The sequence below is a fragment of the Nestor notabilis genome, unplaced genomic scaffold (assembly GCF_000696875.1).
Source record: "Nestor notabilis isolate BGI_N333 unplaced genomic scaffold, ASM69687v1 scaffold3654, whole genome shotgun sequence".
Lineage (NCBI taxonomy): Eukaryota > Metazoa > Chordata > Aves > Psittaciformes > Psittacidae > Nestor > Nestor notabilis.
This window is the reverse complement of record NW_009924079.1, coordinates 15099-30704: the sequence shown is the minus strand read 5'-3', so window position 1 is coordinate 30704 and position 15606 is coordinate 15099. Positions and strand designations below refer to the sequence as shown.

At 45.6% G+C, this 15606-nt stretch overlaps 1 protein-coding gene across 1 annotated transcript; it reads left to right on the top strand.

Moving 5' to 3' along the window:
* Nucleotides 1-4526: 4526 nt before the first annotated feature.
* Nucleotides 4527-15256, top strand: PSEN2 (presenilin 2). The gene is made up of 10 exons (XM_010012452.1): nucleotides 4527-4724; nucleotides 5457-5686; nucleotides 7015-7156; nucleotides 8061-8128; nucleotides 8919-9139; nucleotides 9964-10062; nucleotides 12103-12180; nucleotides 13735-13854; nucleotides 14373-14491; nucleotides 15101-15256. Exons 1-10 carry the CDS (start codon nucleotides 4581-4583, stop codon nucleotides 15254-15256), a joined length of 1377 nt encoding a protein of 458 aa, XP_010010754.1. The 5' UTR covers nucleotides 4527-4580.
* Nucleotides 15257-15606: the final 350 nt, after the last annotated feature.

Genomic DNA, 15606 nt, shown 5'->3' with positions numbered 1-15606 from the left:
GGCGGTAGGACTGATGCAGGTAGCTGCTCCTGCGTGTGAATTCGGACCCAGGCTTGGCGGCTTTGCTGGTGTCGGTAGGTCTGCGGGGCTGTGGTGCCTCTGGGCGGAGGTGGGGAGTTGACTGCTAGTGTGTTAGGGCTTAACGCTGGCAAAATAATCCCTCTGATCCTCCTTGGGAGGGTCCGATCTCAGCTCTGCCAGCGAAATAGCCCTCGAGGGCCATGTGCTGTACCTTCCGTGTGGAGTAAAGAAAGCAATGCTAGCTCAGCTGTGTTGGTGTGCCCTAAAATACAGAAAGAGGGCTGCAAATCTCTACACCTTCTCTTAAGGTCTTGTGTTTGTGTCCTGGGGCTGAAAGCGAATGGCATTTGCAAGTTCTGTTTTGAGCACTGAGATGGTGTGTTCCAAGTCCCCCGTTATTTTAGCAGCATGCACACCCTGGCTTTACTTATTGGCAAGAACCTTTCCTCCTAATTTTGGCCCCACCACTTAGGATACCTTCAAAGTTTTTTCCTTTTCTTCGTCTTTCCCAACAGCAGTGCTTGCTACAGCTGAAGCTTCAGAGAACATCAGGCTGTCACTGTCAGCCCACAGCTTTCTCTTGATCTAAATACAGCAAAGAAAAACTAATTCTCTTAATGTAATTGCCATCAGTTATAGCATATATATACATACGTATAAAAAAAGCAGGAATTTTAACTCTCAACTAGATTATTAAGTATTCTGCCAGCCTCTAGCAGCTGTTCTGTGCTGTACATTGTGCTGGTATTATCCGTGATGGATGAAATGCAAAGCAAAGGATGTAGGTTTGCTTGCAGCACAGTGATGCTGCAGGATGAAATTAAAAGGCAAACTGAGGCCAGATCCTACTCTTAGTGTGAATCGGCCCAGATTCATCAAAATCCATAAAGCTGATTTATTGCAGCTGAGAAAGGAGGTCCCTTGCACGAAAGACATCTGGAAAGAGAGAAATGGTGACTTCCCTGCAGGCTTCACAAGACTGCTGTAAAGCAGGAGTTGCTGTATTCCCACCTCAGCTGCTCTGTTACAAGAAGCACTTACTACTGACCTAGTTCTTGTCCCCTTTCATTTTTGCCATCTGGTTTTGAGAGTTTGGTCTTTTGGCTCTTAAACATCATATGATTTTTTTGGAATGAGACCTAATGGTTTGAATCCATCCACAGAAGGGGAAAAAAGGAAAACCTTGCCTGATACCCTCCAGCCAAGTGGGTCAGTTTTGATGATGGTTTGGCACATGCTGTTCAACTGCTTTATTTACTGTATTGGGTAGACCATGCTCTGTAGCTTTCTGTGACTATAGATACAGCTTACATTCCCCTCCAGCCTGAAAGCTCCTCCTGTTGCTATAGCCAGAAAGGAGCATGCTTGTCTCAGCTCTCAGTGCTTTCCCTTCCTGACCTGTCCTTCCCCCTTTTCAGCTCAGCCTAGGGAAACAAAGTCAGTGTGCATCAGTATATTTGGTGTCATCTGCATGAGTAGGAAAGAAGGTTCCTGTGCCTTCCCTTATGGGGTATCCAGCATCCTTGGGAGGCAGAAATCATCTCCACAAGGCCCCTTCCCTTAGATTAGCTGGTGAAATGATACCAGGAAGCAGTGTGGCTTTATAACACCCATTTCTTGGTTGCCTGGTGCTCTGTGGCTCCCTTTCTATCTGGAAAGAAAGCCTCCATGTTAAGGCTCTGCTCAGCCCAGAGGGTGCTGTCGTGTTGGGTACATGGGTGTGGGAGTGACCAGGCTGTCCCTTCCTCCCCTGAAAGACACACTGCTTAAAACCAAAGCTCTCGCTGGCAGCCAGCAGAGACTTGGTGTCAGTTGAAGCTGCAACTCTGATGAACAAATAGAACATCAGGCAAATTCCCTACTGGGTCTGTGGGGGGCACAGGGAGAGCGCCAGTGTTCCTGCCTCTGTGAACCATATGTCAAGGACTCCTGTGTAGCTAAGAGCCACAGTGCCATAGGTGCTGCGGGCCTGAGGTGAGGGTGGGCTGCTGCTCCCTCTAGGAGTGAGCAGAGCAGAGGGCTTGCTGCTGTAAGGCTTGACCCTACTGGGAGCAGGGTGGCCCAGCCAATGCTCCCTGTTCCTCATGAGGGCACTGGGGCTGGTCACAGAGCCAGCCTGGGAGCTGGTCCTGCTGGAACCTGGCTCTGTGAAAGCAAAGGAGAACAGTGCCTATTGTCTTCTCAAAACAGCTACACAGAGCACCTGGTGTTGGCACCAGAGGGTGGAGGGACAACTCTTTTGGGAGGACCACGTATTTAGGTCAGTTTAAGGCAGCTGTGAGTACAGTGTCTGAGGATTTGTTGAGGGCTTGTTGCTACAGGAGCTCCTGCAAAATCCCAGATATGCTGGGGTCTGTTTGTGTCAGCCCTCATTGAAACCAAAGCCTTGTAAACAAGGGACAGTAAAGCTGTGTTCAGGACTGAGTCTGCTTGCTGACCAGAAGTGTTCTTGCGTCTTTGCATTTGTCCATATCCTCATTGAGGGAGAATAGCAGAAAACGTCCAGCTTAAAACTGGCTGTATTACAACATGAAATTCTTTTTCCAGGTAATTGTGGAGGTTAGTAATTAGCTCTGTTTTTGCTATTGGTTTAACTCCTCCTGTGGGCATAACTAGGGTGTTGAAAGTAGGCTAATTAATTGGCTGTCCCTTCTAAATCCTCTGCAGAATTGCTGTGCTTTTGTACAGCAAAAATTGTGTGGCAGTTTCTTAAACACTGGGAGAAAAAGTTCTTTAATGTTTTCATTGAGTTGTGAAAACCTAAATATTAGTCCCAAACTTTCAAAGAGTAAATCTTTAGTTATTTCTTCCTTGGCCTCTGACATGGGCAGAAGGTTTTAAGAGTTACTTAAATTCCATGGGTAACAGATCCCGTGGCATGCATAACTTAGCCTGTTCACAAACCCAAAAGTATGTCACGACTGGATGACTTTATGTACCTAGCTTCTTTAAAGGCCTGAATCCTGTAGCTGAACCAAAATCTAGGCTCTCAACTCTAAGTTATGAGCCCTCATGTGCTCAGTTAAAGGGTGTGTTAAGCGCCTGGAGTAAAGATTTTAGGCTCTGTAAGAAAAAGCAGACAAGCGCAGGTGTTACGCAGCTCACTCACTAATACTGCAGACAGGTTTGGCTTGAGGGCTACACCTGCATTTGTTTCTTGCAGCTGCACCACTCTTACCACTAAAAGAGGAACAAAATGATGTGGAAAAAGCTTGAGGAGAAGGCAGGGGAGGAGCAGATGTCTGAAGACTGTTTCACTTGGGCAGATGGAGCTGACATTCTAAGATTTCTCGAAGGTGCCAGATGTGTTGCGGAGGTTGTGAAGGAAAGGGGAACATCTCACTCCTCCCTTTTTCCGTCCTCCAAAGTGAATTTCAGTTTCCTCATTGACAAGCAAGAATATCTCTGAGATCTCCAAAGCATCCACTCTGACCTTTCAAGCTGCCTGGCAGACAGCAGGCTGTACCGGTCAGACTGTGAATGCATGATTCAGATTTAAGTGACTGCATCCACGTCATGTGGCTTCTTAAGCTTCCTCTTCCGAGTTGGATGTATTTCCAGAGACACATGGGCTTGGGTAAAATACTGCAGGGGAGAAGTGTTCTTGTAGATATTACAGCTTTACCATGCTTTAGAATCAAAGAATCGGCTAGGTTGGAAAAGACCTTTAAGACTGCTCATGGCTACCCCTCATCTCCCCTTGAGATCTCCCTCATGGCCACCCCTCACGGCCCATGGCTGCCCCTCCTCTCCCCTCATGATCTCCCCTCATGACCACCTCTCCTGTCCCCTCACTATTTCTGCTGATGGCTGCTCCTCCTGTCCCCTTATGATTTCTCCTCATGGCTGCCCCACTTCTCCCCTGTTGATCTCCCTTCACCTCTCATGGCTGTCCCTCCTGTCCCGTCACGATCTCCCCTCCCCTAAGGAGACAGGTCTTTGCATTTCTACAAACCTCTCCTTGTCCGTGGGCAAAAAGAAGAGCTGCTTATAAAATTAATCTGGTTAATAACCAGTCAAAACAGCACGTAACTCCTGGTTAGTGGCTTAGGCAAATCTGAGGCTCTGGGTTACTAAGAGACTTCTGCTATCTGTGATGCTTGCAGGAGTGCTGTGTAAGAGCTGAGCTCTATTAGCTTTATAGCAGGCAGCCAGCATCTGAGGGGAAGCTTTGTTTGGCCAGTGCAAATCAAACACTAAGCACTGAGAAACCTCCTTTGTGGAAATCACGGTGTACTAATGGGAGAGGGAAGACAGGCAGCAACTGTGAAAGCTGGGGCAAAGGAAAAGAAGTATTAAATTGCTGTTCTCCATGACTGTAAAAGTCACAGTGACTTTAATGGAATGGATTGTCATGCCTGGGGTGACAGCAGGCTAAATCAGCTGTTAGAAGGAGATGGAGTTACTTAGCATGCTGTGGCCTCCCTGTGCCCCCTCTTCAGACTTCCAGTCATTTGCACTGCAGCGTTCACTGTTTCTCTTTCCTTCTGCTCTGCTTGTCTCCTCAGCCTTGAGCAGTGCGTGGCTGTGCCCCTCCTGAGCTCCCTGGGACAGCAAGGATGATCACGTTCATGAACAACTCAGATAGCGAGGAGGAGCCCTGCAATGAGAGGACATCCCTGATGTCTGCAGAGAGCCCTCCAGTGCCCTCCTACCAGGATGGCCTGCAAGCCTCGGGAGCCGGGGAGGCGCAGGCTCATAGGGTAAGTGTGCGTCCTTCCCGGTGAGTGAAGAAATGGGATGTGGTGATAGATGTAGTCCTGCTACCCCTTAATCCCTCCCAGCAGGCTGGCTTCTAGGATTGCTTTGGCCAGTGTTGTTTCTCACTCTCAGCCAGCTGCAGCAGTGCCTGTTCCCATTTCCTCTGCTGTGACTTCTTCCCCCTTTTAATCTCCATATATACTCCTCCCTCTTCCTTCCTTTTGGTAATGGTACAATTTTACAGATACAAGCTTTTAATCAGGACCTGATGCACATATGACTCTTGCAGGATATCCTTTTCAGCCTCATTGTTTTGCCAGAAACCCTTTGCTTGGGTCAAATGCAGCAAATATTAGGACAGAGTCCAGTTCTGCTGCCAGTGAAGCAGCAGGGTAAAGCAAGCACAGCATTGCTGTGGGGGGAGGAACTGGTCAAGCTTATGCCACCTGAGATGACATTTCTTCTCAGCTCTGGGCATCTTGCCCTTCATCTGCATGTGCCTATCTGTATGGCTCTTGAAGAGGCCCCAAGATATTCATAGTTTTGGTTTAAAAACTTGAATGCAGCTCGTTTGCAATGGAATTTCTAATTGTATTGTTCAGTTGGTACCTCTCTGTTATGAGCCAAGTTGGTATGCTGTGGTGGCCTACAGCAGTCTCATGAAATACAATGGAATAAAGCTTTGAACACGAAGAAATGAAGTGTCTTACATACTTGTTAATCTTTCTTTTCAGAAGAGGCGAACAGGTAGCAGCCGTAGCCCTAACAATATTGCTGAAGGGGAAATGTCTGACTCGGGTGTTCCAGTGAGAGGAAGCGCCTTGGAAAATGAAGAGGAGGAACTAACTCTGAAATATGGAGCAAAGCATGTAATCATGCTCTTTGTGCCTGTCACCCTTTGTATGATTGTTGTCGTCGCCACCATAAAGTCAGTGCGCTTCTATACGGAGAAAAACGGGCAGCTGTAAGTGGGGTCTTCAAAACAGCCTCTGAGTACATGGGATCTGGCTTTACACACAGGTTCACGTACACTCTGTGTATGCAGAGTGCTTCCTTGGCAGGTTGGGAGAACCTTTACACAGCTAAAGGTGGCTGTGCAGGTGTACAGAGGTCTTACTAAAGTATGCTACATTCATCTGTGTAAGTCCTTCTGTACGTGTCTTTATACTGATGCTTTTGCACTGTCATTCGGGTGCCTAAGTGAAGCCTACGAGCAGCATAATAATCATAGCATTGTAGAATGGTTTGGGTTGGAAAGGACCTTCAGATCATATATTTCCAACCCCCTACCATGGTCAGGGACACCTTCCACTAGACCATGTCACTGAAGACTCCATCTACCCTGGCCTTGAACACCAGGGATGGAGCATTCACCACTTCTGTGGGCAACCTGTGCCAGTGCCTCAGCACCCTCACAGTAAAGAACTTCTTCCTCATATCTAACCTGAACTTCCCCTGTTTAAGTTTGAACCCATCACCCCTTGTCCTGTCACTACAGTCCCTGATGAAGAGTCCTGCTCCAGCATCCTTGTAGCCCCCTTCAGATATTGGCAGGCTGCTAGGAAGTTTGTACTGCACATAAAAGGCCGAGGCTGAACTCCTCATCTGTTCACTCACTAGCTGGCAGCGATCAGGGAATAACATGTTCATTTGGATGAGTGTCTCATTTCCTGATGACGTTTCTGGTTCTCACAGACTCATGGTGTGGATACATAATTCATACAATTATGACTGATACAGCTCTTGCCGACTGTGCCTGAGAGCACTCCTGGGGCTCTAACTGTGCTTCACATGTCAGGTGGAGAAACAGGGACTGTGGTCCCTTGAACTGAACCAAAGAAAACAAAATGGGGGGTGAAGGGTGGGGTGCAGGGTGATGAGAAGGGATAAAAGAGTCCAAGACTCTCCTACCAAGTGTGGAAAGAATGGGTCACCCCCTTTCAGGACAGCACCTGGGAGGTAGCCTTATAATTATCATGGAGGGGATCCAAAGCATGCAATAAAAATTTGTGGCCTGGAGAGAAGTTACTAAAATGAAGTCATTTAAACTCTATGCCTCTTTGTTTAGGGCTTTGCCAGCCACAGCTTCTTGTAGGAGTGTGCTTTTGATAGAGACCACTTTAATCTTTAGTTGATAATTAACTGGAGCCCAGCCACTTCAGAGGCTACCTCTTATGTTTGCTGTCCTTGGCAGTCCTGTCTTTCTTTCTCACAGATGGAGAGGCCTGGCTTTATCCTGTGGCAGTTGGTTAGAATATATATACTGTATATGGCTTTTGCTTTATACTGCAGGATCTACACCCCTTTCAGTGAGGATACCCCATCTGTGGGCCAGCGTCTCTTGAACTCGGTGCTGAACACCATCATCATGATCAGTGTCATCGTCGTAATGACTGTGTTCCTAGTTCTGCTCTATAAATATCGCTGCTACAAGGTAAAATGTTCATGCCAGAGCCTTTTCCACCTAGATGCTGTGAACTTGAGTTCAAGTAGGGCTTGCGTGTCAGTGAGAAATACAGGCACTGCAGTGGCTAGTCCACGTCTTAAGTCACAGCAAGAAGCATCTTGTACAGCAGCCTTTGTCAGAGGTGGTAGAGCTGTGCTCCTGAACATGTGTTGCTGTTATTTTGTCATTAATGGTAGGCTCTTAAAAACCAGGCCTGCTACTTTGTGTTAGTCGGGTCTGAGCCTTCTCCATCTCATCAAGAAGTTTTGTGGTTTGTGCATGTGGACTGAGTAAGGCATTTTGTGAATGCCTTCTCTTGGGAAGTTTCAGACAAGCTTTGTGGGAGCTGATATTCTTCCTGCCCATGGAGGGTCTGCTGGAAGGGACAAGGCTTTGGGGATAAAGGCACATTCAGGTTTTGTGGTGCCCAAGGAGTTGTTCTATGTTGTGCCAGCCCAGCATTTGAGCACTGGCCATTGCTGTGTTTTAAACTTGGCCCTGAGATGGGTTTATTGTACAGCCTTGGGCAAACCCCTCCTCCTCCTTTTCTCCACCAAGCAGAGAGAATGTGTTCACCTGTCTCAGCTAGGAGCCAGGATATGGATACCCATGGAAATGGATAGGAAAGAGGCTAAAAAAACCCCAAAACCAAACCAACAAAAACAAACACTGATGGATCAAATATAAATGAAAGAGTTTGGGAGAACTGGGAGCAACTGGCTGTCCTTCCTCCCTCACTGGTGCTGGGGAAGGCAGAGTCTTTGGTAACGGGAGGAGGAGTGCAGAAGGAGGCTGCTGGACAGTAAAAGCTCTGTCACTAGTGGATGCAACACTACAACCTGTGTGAGGGGTAACAGTCCCTTCAATTACTGTCTTGTCTTATCCTTGATAGTTCATCCATGGCTGGTTGATCCTGTCCTCTTTGATGCTGCTCTTCCTCTTTACCTACATATATCTCGGGTAAGTGGGAATGGGGCAGGTAACCTGGCAGTTCAGAGCGCAGAAAATGCCTAACCTGAATGAGGAGAGTAATGTCTCCCCTTCTCCAAACAGAGGTTTGAGAACTGTTAGAATCAATGGAAAACACTTAAAAAATGGCAGATGAAGTCTTTAATAGGCAGTGCCTGATTTTTACAGTGCCTGCTCTAGAAAAATCACTAGGAAGTGGTACTGTGAGCATGAAACGAACAGGCTGAACCTGGTGGTACAGAGGCACTGAATTGTATGTTGAGAAACAAAGGGAAAGGAACTTATGTGTTGAGTTGGTTTTCTGCTTTGTTTTGCCTTTTTCTCTGTATTGTTTCAAGCTCATTCCCTTAGCTCCCAGCTGAGGCACAACCAAGGTTTTAACTTGCAGGTGACACTTGCTAACAACTTCTCAGTTTTAACTGTGAGAATCAAGCATCTGGTGGGATGACTCTCACATGGCCTCTTTGCTGCAGATGGTCATGTGGCTGCAGGCCTGTGTTTGGTTAAGACTTGAAATGTCTGTTCAAACCACTGTAATCACTGCTGACCTCAGGGCTAAGGCAGTGTGGTGACTGCCTGCACACATTGCATGTCCATCTCCTGCAGGAGGAACAGAGAGCTATGAGCAGCCACTGGCCGCAAGGCAGGTTCCCCTTTCATCATGAGAGCTGCTTCTATCCTGCTCCTCCTGGTGTAATAGGAGGCTTGTTTAACTATAGCTAGTAGGATGCTTTGTGTGTCAGCTGCTTATATTGCTTAGCTAAATTCTCTTGTATTACAGTGAAGTACTGAAGACATACAATGTGGCCATGGATTACCCCACCCTGTTCTTAGTCATCTGGAATTTTGGAGCTGTTGGGATGATTTGCATCCACTGGAAAGGTCCCTTGCAGCTCCAACAAGCATATCTCATTATGATCAGTGCTCTAATGGCACTGGTTTTCATTAAGTATCTACCTGAGTGGTCAGCATGGGTGATTCTAGGTGCAATCTCCATCTATGGTAAGTCTGGGTTGGGACTCGCAAGGTGTGGCTCATGGAGGGGTTACTCTGAGGCAATCTCAGGACTCTGGATGTCATTCAGAAAACAACTTTATGGTGCTGACAGATTTAGAAAGGGGCAGATGGGCAATAAAATTGGCTCCCTGGCTTGTCTCATGCTAACTTGTTCCTATAGATACTGTACTCCTACCATATCTTTCAGAGTGAAATGCCAAGTTGGGGAAGTACTGAACCACATCTAACTGCATAGTGGGGGTGGTTAGACTTTTATCAGTAGGAACCTGATGGTCTTGCAGGTTCCATTTGTGGTTATCAGGAGATCATGGATTTTGATATGAGTAACAAGTTTCAAGAGAAGCTGCAGAACAAGGGACAGTTGGGAGGTAACACTCAGATTGGTGAGGAGCTCTGATGGAGGAGAGAGGGTAGGCAAAGAGGAACTGCATTCATGTGAAACACTGAGTCAGTGTGTGTAGCAGTGAGTTGTGGAATGTGAACAAAGTACTCCCAGTCCTCATCTAATTAAATTTAACACCTTGATATAATGCTGTCATCTACTTTCAAAGAAATAATGTGTTATTCTTAAGAGGCTTTTGATAGGATTAGTACAATGAAAACTCTAACTACTCTATTAAGGCTTGGGAATGGTATTTTAAGTGAACAGCATCTTCAGGGACTTGAACAGCAGAAACTGCCATTCAGGAAATCATCCAGTTAATATTGATAGATGTAATTTTGAGAGGAGAATAGCTTTTTAAAGATAAAGAATGTAAAATATGCATGATAGTTTGAGATGAGATTGTCTGGCCTTTTTCTTCTTGCAGATCTGATGGCTGTTCTCTGTCCCAAGGGGCCACTGAGAATGCTGGTAGAAACTGCACAGGAGAGAAATGAGCCCATTTTTCCTGCATTAATATATTCCTGTGAGTAAGATCAGAATGTTAATGTTTTTAGCCAGATTAAACAGCCTATTTTTGTGTCAAACCGAAGAACACTATTTTAGTTGTCCTTGCCCTAAGATTGATGTGCATTTATGTTCTGGAACAGACCATTTATAGAAGGTCTTGTTTATCGATTACAATGGTGCCATCTCTAATTAGCCACAGGAAGCCTCCATTTGTCTCATGAAGCTGAAATGTTCGAAAGTATATTTATCCTTCCATGAGTGCAGTGCAGAATGTGCTCCTTTGTTCTGCGTACAAAAACCTGTGTTAGATGGACAGTAGTCTTTGCAAAGTTCTGTGATGAGAAGATGCCACTCAATACACTTCTACCTTGTGCACACACTTTATAGACACACTTTCAACGTGTGATGAGGTTCCATTCTTCCCATAGCCCCCTCTTGCTCTGTGCACTGTATGGACAGCAGTGCTTTATTGTTCACTCTGTGGCTGCTCACTTTGTGAAAGGCTCTATTCAAGTATTGCTCTACAAAGAGGATCAGTTGTCTCTTTCCTGGCTTTCTTGGCCTGTTTAACTGTGATGGTGTACAGTGTCCTTATCCAAAGGTATATATGTACTTCAGATAGGAGGAAGGCAGGCAACTCAACACTCATGGGGCCTGGACTCAAGTGATTTGTGGACATCAGTGACTTCTGCATTACATCAGTTGTAAGGAGAATGGCTATTGCCAGGTGGTCAGCGCAAAGTTGAGGATGGCTACAACCTCATTGATCTTTATTGCCCCCCAGCATTTAATGTTATATAAATGCTTTTATACATTCCAAGCAGAGCTTCTGTTGGTTTTGGCTCACCTCCCTTTTTTACTGGAGATTATTTTATACTGACCTGAGACAATCTAGATGAATCACAGAATGGTTTGGGTTGGAAGGGACCTTAAAGCTCATCCAGTTCCAACCCCCTGCCACAGGCAGGGACACCTTCCACTAGAGCAGGTTGCTCCAAGCCCCTGTGTCCAACCCGGCCTTAAACATGGCCAGGGATGGGGCAGCCACAGCTTCTCTGGGCACCCTGTGCCAGCACCTCAGCACCCTCACAGGGAAGAACTTGTGCCTAATATCTAATCTCAATCTCCCCTCTGTCAGCTTAAAGCCATTCCCCCTTGTCCGTCCCTACGTGCCCTTGTAAAAAGTCCCTCTCCACATGTTTTAGTTAACAAGAGTTTCTCTAAAGGAGAATGCGATTCAACAAATAATAGGTACCGAACAAAAAGATCTTGTGCAGAACATCAGTGTCTCCATTGCAAGACCACATTCTGTGCTCCCTCTAGATGTAAAAACATCACCTTGGCTGAGCTTGTAGTGGAAAAATAGGCGCTGTGTTTGCTTTGGCTTATTTTGTTTATTTTAGGTTCTATAAAAACAGGAAGACTGATGCACGCTTAAATAAACAGCTGATTTGAGTTCCCTTGACTGATTTCAAAATGGTTTGTCTTCCTTTTTAGTTTAGGGGTCCATGTCAAGAATAAACTCCTAAACATCCTTCAGTTGTTCTTGGAACCAAAACAGAAATAGCTGATATTCTGACAGGAAAGAACCAAACCAAATAGGCAGTGAGAAAACTAGTGCTCCTAAAACAAGACAGCTCCTGCGTATCCCTCCCTTGTGTGCTTTACCTTTAGCAGAACATGAGGAGCAAGCTGTGTAAGTTAACCTCTATTTACCTTTTGTACTACCAGTGTTTCCTGGGCAGTTGTTTTCTTTGAAGAAAACAAAAGAGATGAGGATCCTAGTTCTGGGTTTTCTTTAGCCTGCAGTGAGGACAGGGACAATACTGACTCTTACCTATTTGTACTTTGGGACTTTCTTAAAAACTGAATGCACTGCCTTAATTTTCTCCCACCTTACCTTCCGAGTGCCTAGGGAAACCACCTAAAAATGAATGTTGTAAAAGCATTTACAGGAGCAAAAGTGTGTATTTTTAGGGACAGCTAAATACCTATTTCCTCTGAGCTATGGTGGCTGATGTTTTATGCAGCTGGTTACTTTCTCTCTTGCTTCTAGCTGCTATGATGTGGACAGTTGGAATGGCAAAGCCAGACACAGCAGCAAGAGGACCAAGTCAGCAGATGTGGGATGCAGGTTTGTTTGCATGTTACTCTTCTATACAGAGCACTGTCCCATGGAAATAACGTGTGTGTTTGAGACTGCAAGTAAATGTAAGCCCCTGAATCCTGATAGATGCATTTTTTCAGTGGTTGCAGAACTTGGTGATGTTTGAAACCTGCTGTTAGGGCTGGCAGCAGAGATGGCCAGATGATGTAGAAAGCTCCAATATTCAAGCTGTTTTTATTTAAACCAAACACAAACAGGAAACCAAACAAGTGTTGTTCAACACATCTTCAGATGTACTTAAGTCAGAGCTGAAAGCGGCCTAGAGGGGGTTTGTATTTTTATTAGCTGGGGTTAGTAAATTACAACATAGGCTCATAAACACAATGCCAGTGAGCTGGTGAACTTAAATGCATTGTAGCATGTTGTATTCAGGCCACTGGCATGGAGCAGACATGGTATTACCTAGCTGTAAGTGCAGCATGGCTTACCCTGCTGAAGAAAATGAACGTCCTTACATTTACCCTTGGGTAAAGGCTTATGTTTGGGCAGTTACCCAACAGTAGCTGAGGTGTAGCAAGTTCACATTCTAGCTGTTCCTGTGGCAGTTTGTGTGCCTTTGCTTCCACCTTCCTGACATGCAAGTTAAACTGCAGTTTTAAGGTGATTGAATAAAATGTGATTTGTGGTGTTCGGAGGATTTCCCATCTGGCCTTGTTGCACTTCAGAAATGACAGTACCTTTTTGTGTTAAAGCAGTAAATGTATGCTAAGGTTTGATAACTGAACATGCTGCTCATCTCAGGGTAAAGCAGCTGACACATTAACAAACAGCAGGGACACAATCCTGCTTTGAAAGAGCATGCTGAGCTGTACAGAATGCCTCTGTGGAAGCTCTCTTGTGTCCCAGATTGCATCTGCAGCAGCAGCAGCAGCATCCTGTCAGACTGACATGCACTGGAAAGTTTCTATGAGTGCCTCTGAAAAATGGGAACTGTCAGATAGAGGAATGTATCTCGGACTGGCTGCTTCCGAAAGCACTACCAAGGGCTCTGTTTTAGATGTGTTTAACAGGGAAAAAAATCAGTGAACAATGAAATGTGTTCACTTTCTACATGTGGACCCCCAGTTCCAATGTCAGTGTGATTCTGGGCAGAACTTTTCTCATAAATAGCAGTCCTCTTACTCAGCCATTTTTGTCATATGATCAGTTAGGGAATACCTGAGCACCTCCACGCCAAAGACACAGCGACGTGGGAACTTACTTCACTTGTCATTCTACCCTGTGCAGAGCTTAGCTCTGCATATGTACTCGCTTGTTAAAGCCATTGAGCTCCTGGGTAGCTGCCAAAGAAGCTGTGAACACGTATGCTTCCGACTGGTGCAAATAATAACACGTTTTCCTAAGGCCACTAAATGTCTCTGCTTGAACTGGTGTTGATGATCACACCTCCAAGAAGCAAAGAGCTTACCCATTCCAGGGAAGTTTGACAGCAGTGTGGATTTCATGTGTTACCTTATAAATGTAGCTACCTCTTGTGTTCCTTTTTGTCTGCTTGTCTTGGGCTGTTTTTGTGGAACCAAGCTGAGGATGGGAGAGACAACCACGGGAGCTCTTCACATACAGACTCTCAGATGTCGGAGACGAGGAGTCCTGTTCCAACCCGCCCCATCACTTCTCTAGAGGAGCTTGAGGAGGAGGAAAGTAAGAGAAGCTTTGTACCTTGATTTCAGTGTAGTCAGTCAGAACCTGACTTCTTTCTCATTGTGGTTAATGCTGTTACTATTAGTCTAATTGCAGTTGATTTGAAGAGTTGTGTCTTGCTGAGCAACAAAGATCTTGAGTCTGACTGCATATTACTTGCTGCTGCAGAATCTGTTCTGGGATTGCAATTCCAGTGACATCTCTTAGCTATACGGACTATTTAAACAGTTCCTTCTTCCCCTTGCCTCTCATCCCTCTCCATCCTAAAGCTTCCTTAACTGGTACATCTGTAAAGCAGACCAGGGAAGCACCTCAGAGGATGAGGCTGAGCAAAAGCAACTGTGGGAGAGGAGGCTGGAAGACTCAGCCTCCTCAGTAGCATGTGGGGTGCTAAGGGTCCAGGTTGGAGCCAGGACTAGGAACCCTCACCTGCTCCCCAAGGGACAAGAATTTGTTCAGGAGGAAGCAGACCAGGAGGAGCAGAATTAACCCTTGTTTTCCTTTCCCACTTCTCTTAGGGGGTGTGAAGCTGGGCCTTGGAGACTTCATATTTTACAGTGTGCTTGTTGGGAAAGCAGCGGCCACAGCAAGCGGAGACTGGAACACCACGCTGGCCTGCTTTGTAGCCATTCTCATAGTAAGTGAGCAAGCTTTTAGTAACTCTGTTATACCCTGTTTAGTACAGCAGTGTTGCCAGAACTACCAGCAGCTGAGCACTGCTTAGTCACTGCAGGTAACATGATGGGTATTTAGGAGAAACCACCCAATCCACTGCTGTGGATTTACGTATTTATTTTACCCCAAGAGACCTTGAAAACTGGGAAGGTGTTAGAAGTACATGCTGCTGTGCATTAAGAGTCCTCATCGATGCAGTTCACCAGGATTTAAGTGCCCTTATGTGCTGGATCAGTACTTCGTATGTAATGGCACAGAAGAAAATGTAATCTGTAAATAAATGAGCCTCTTGGGGTCAGCTGTATGTCAGCATTAGCTGTTTATAGCACTTTCTCAGTGCTCAAGATTGCAGAAGAAAATGCCTGGCCAGCTCGTGTGAAAGGTGAAGCTCTGGGCAAATATATCTCATGCTACTGGTAGCTCAGGCAGGCTTCAGTTGCTGCACAGTGTAGCTTATTATTTGTCTATTAGGTTAATTAAATAGCTAATTTGTATATTAGGTTGTTGATGGTGGATACATTTCTGGGCTGCTTACTGTATCTCTGTGTTTTTTCTCTCTTCTCTCTGGCAGGGTTTATGCTTAACTCTTTTATTACTGGCTGTTTTTAAGAAAGCACTGCCTGCTCTTCCCATCTCCATCACCTTTGGCTTGGTCTTTTACTTCTCGACAGACAACCTTGTGCGACCATTCATGGACACCCTGGCCTCCCACCAGCTGTATATTTAGAAGAGGTGGGAGTTAGAGGATTCTTTTGAAAGCTTTGCTGTGAAGTATGGTTACACTGTTTGGAATAAGTGCTGAAGTTTTACACTTAGTGCCATATATTTGTAAGGAAAACACTAACTCTGTGACATGATGTGTACTAAAAATCTAATATATACAGGACTCTGGGACTCCAGGGAAAATCCTGGCTCATTGGTGATGTCAGAGTGTTACTTTATGTTATTTGATGTGTACACTGGCTGTTGCGAGCACAGAAACCTGTATGTAGCATGGGACACTGAAGAGGTGGAGGGTCTGATCTGTGCTTCCAGAAGCTAAAGTGGTTTAAGCCCTGGAATTGCAATCAAGTTTAA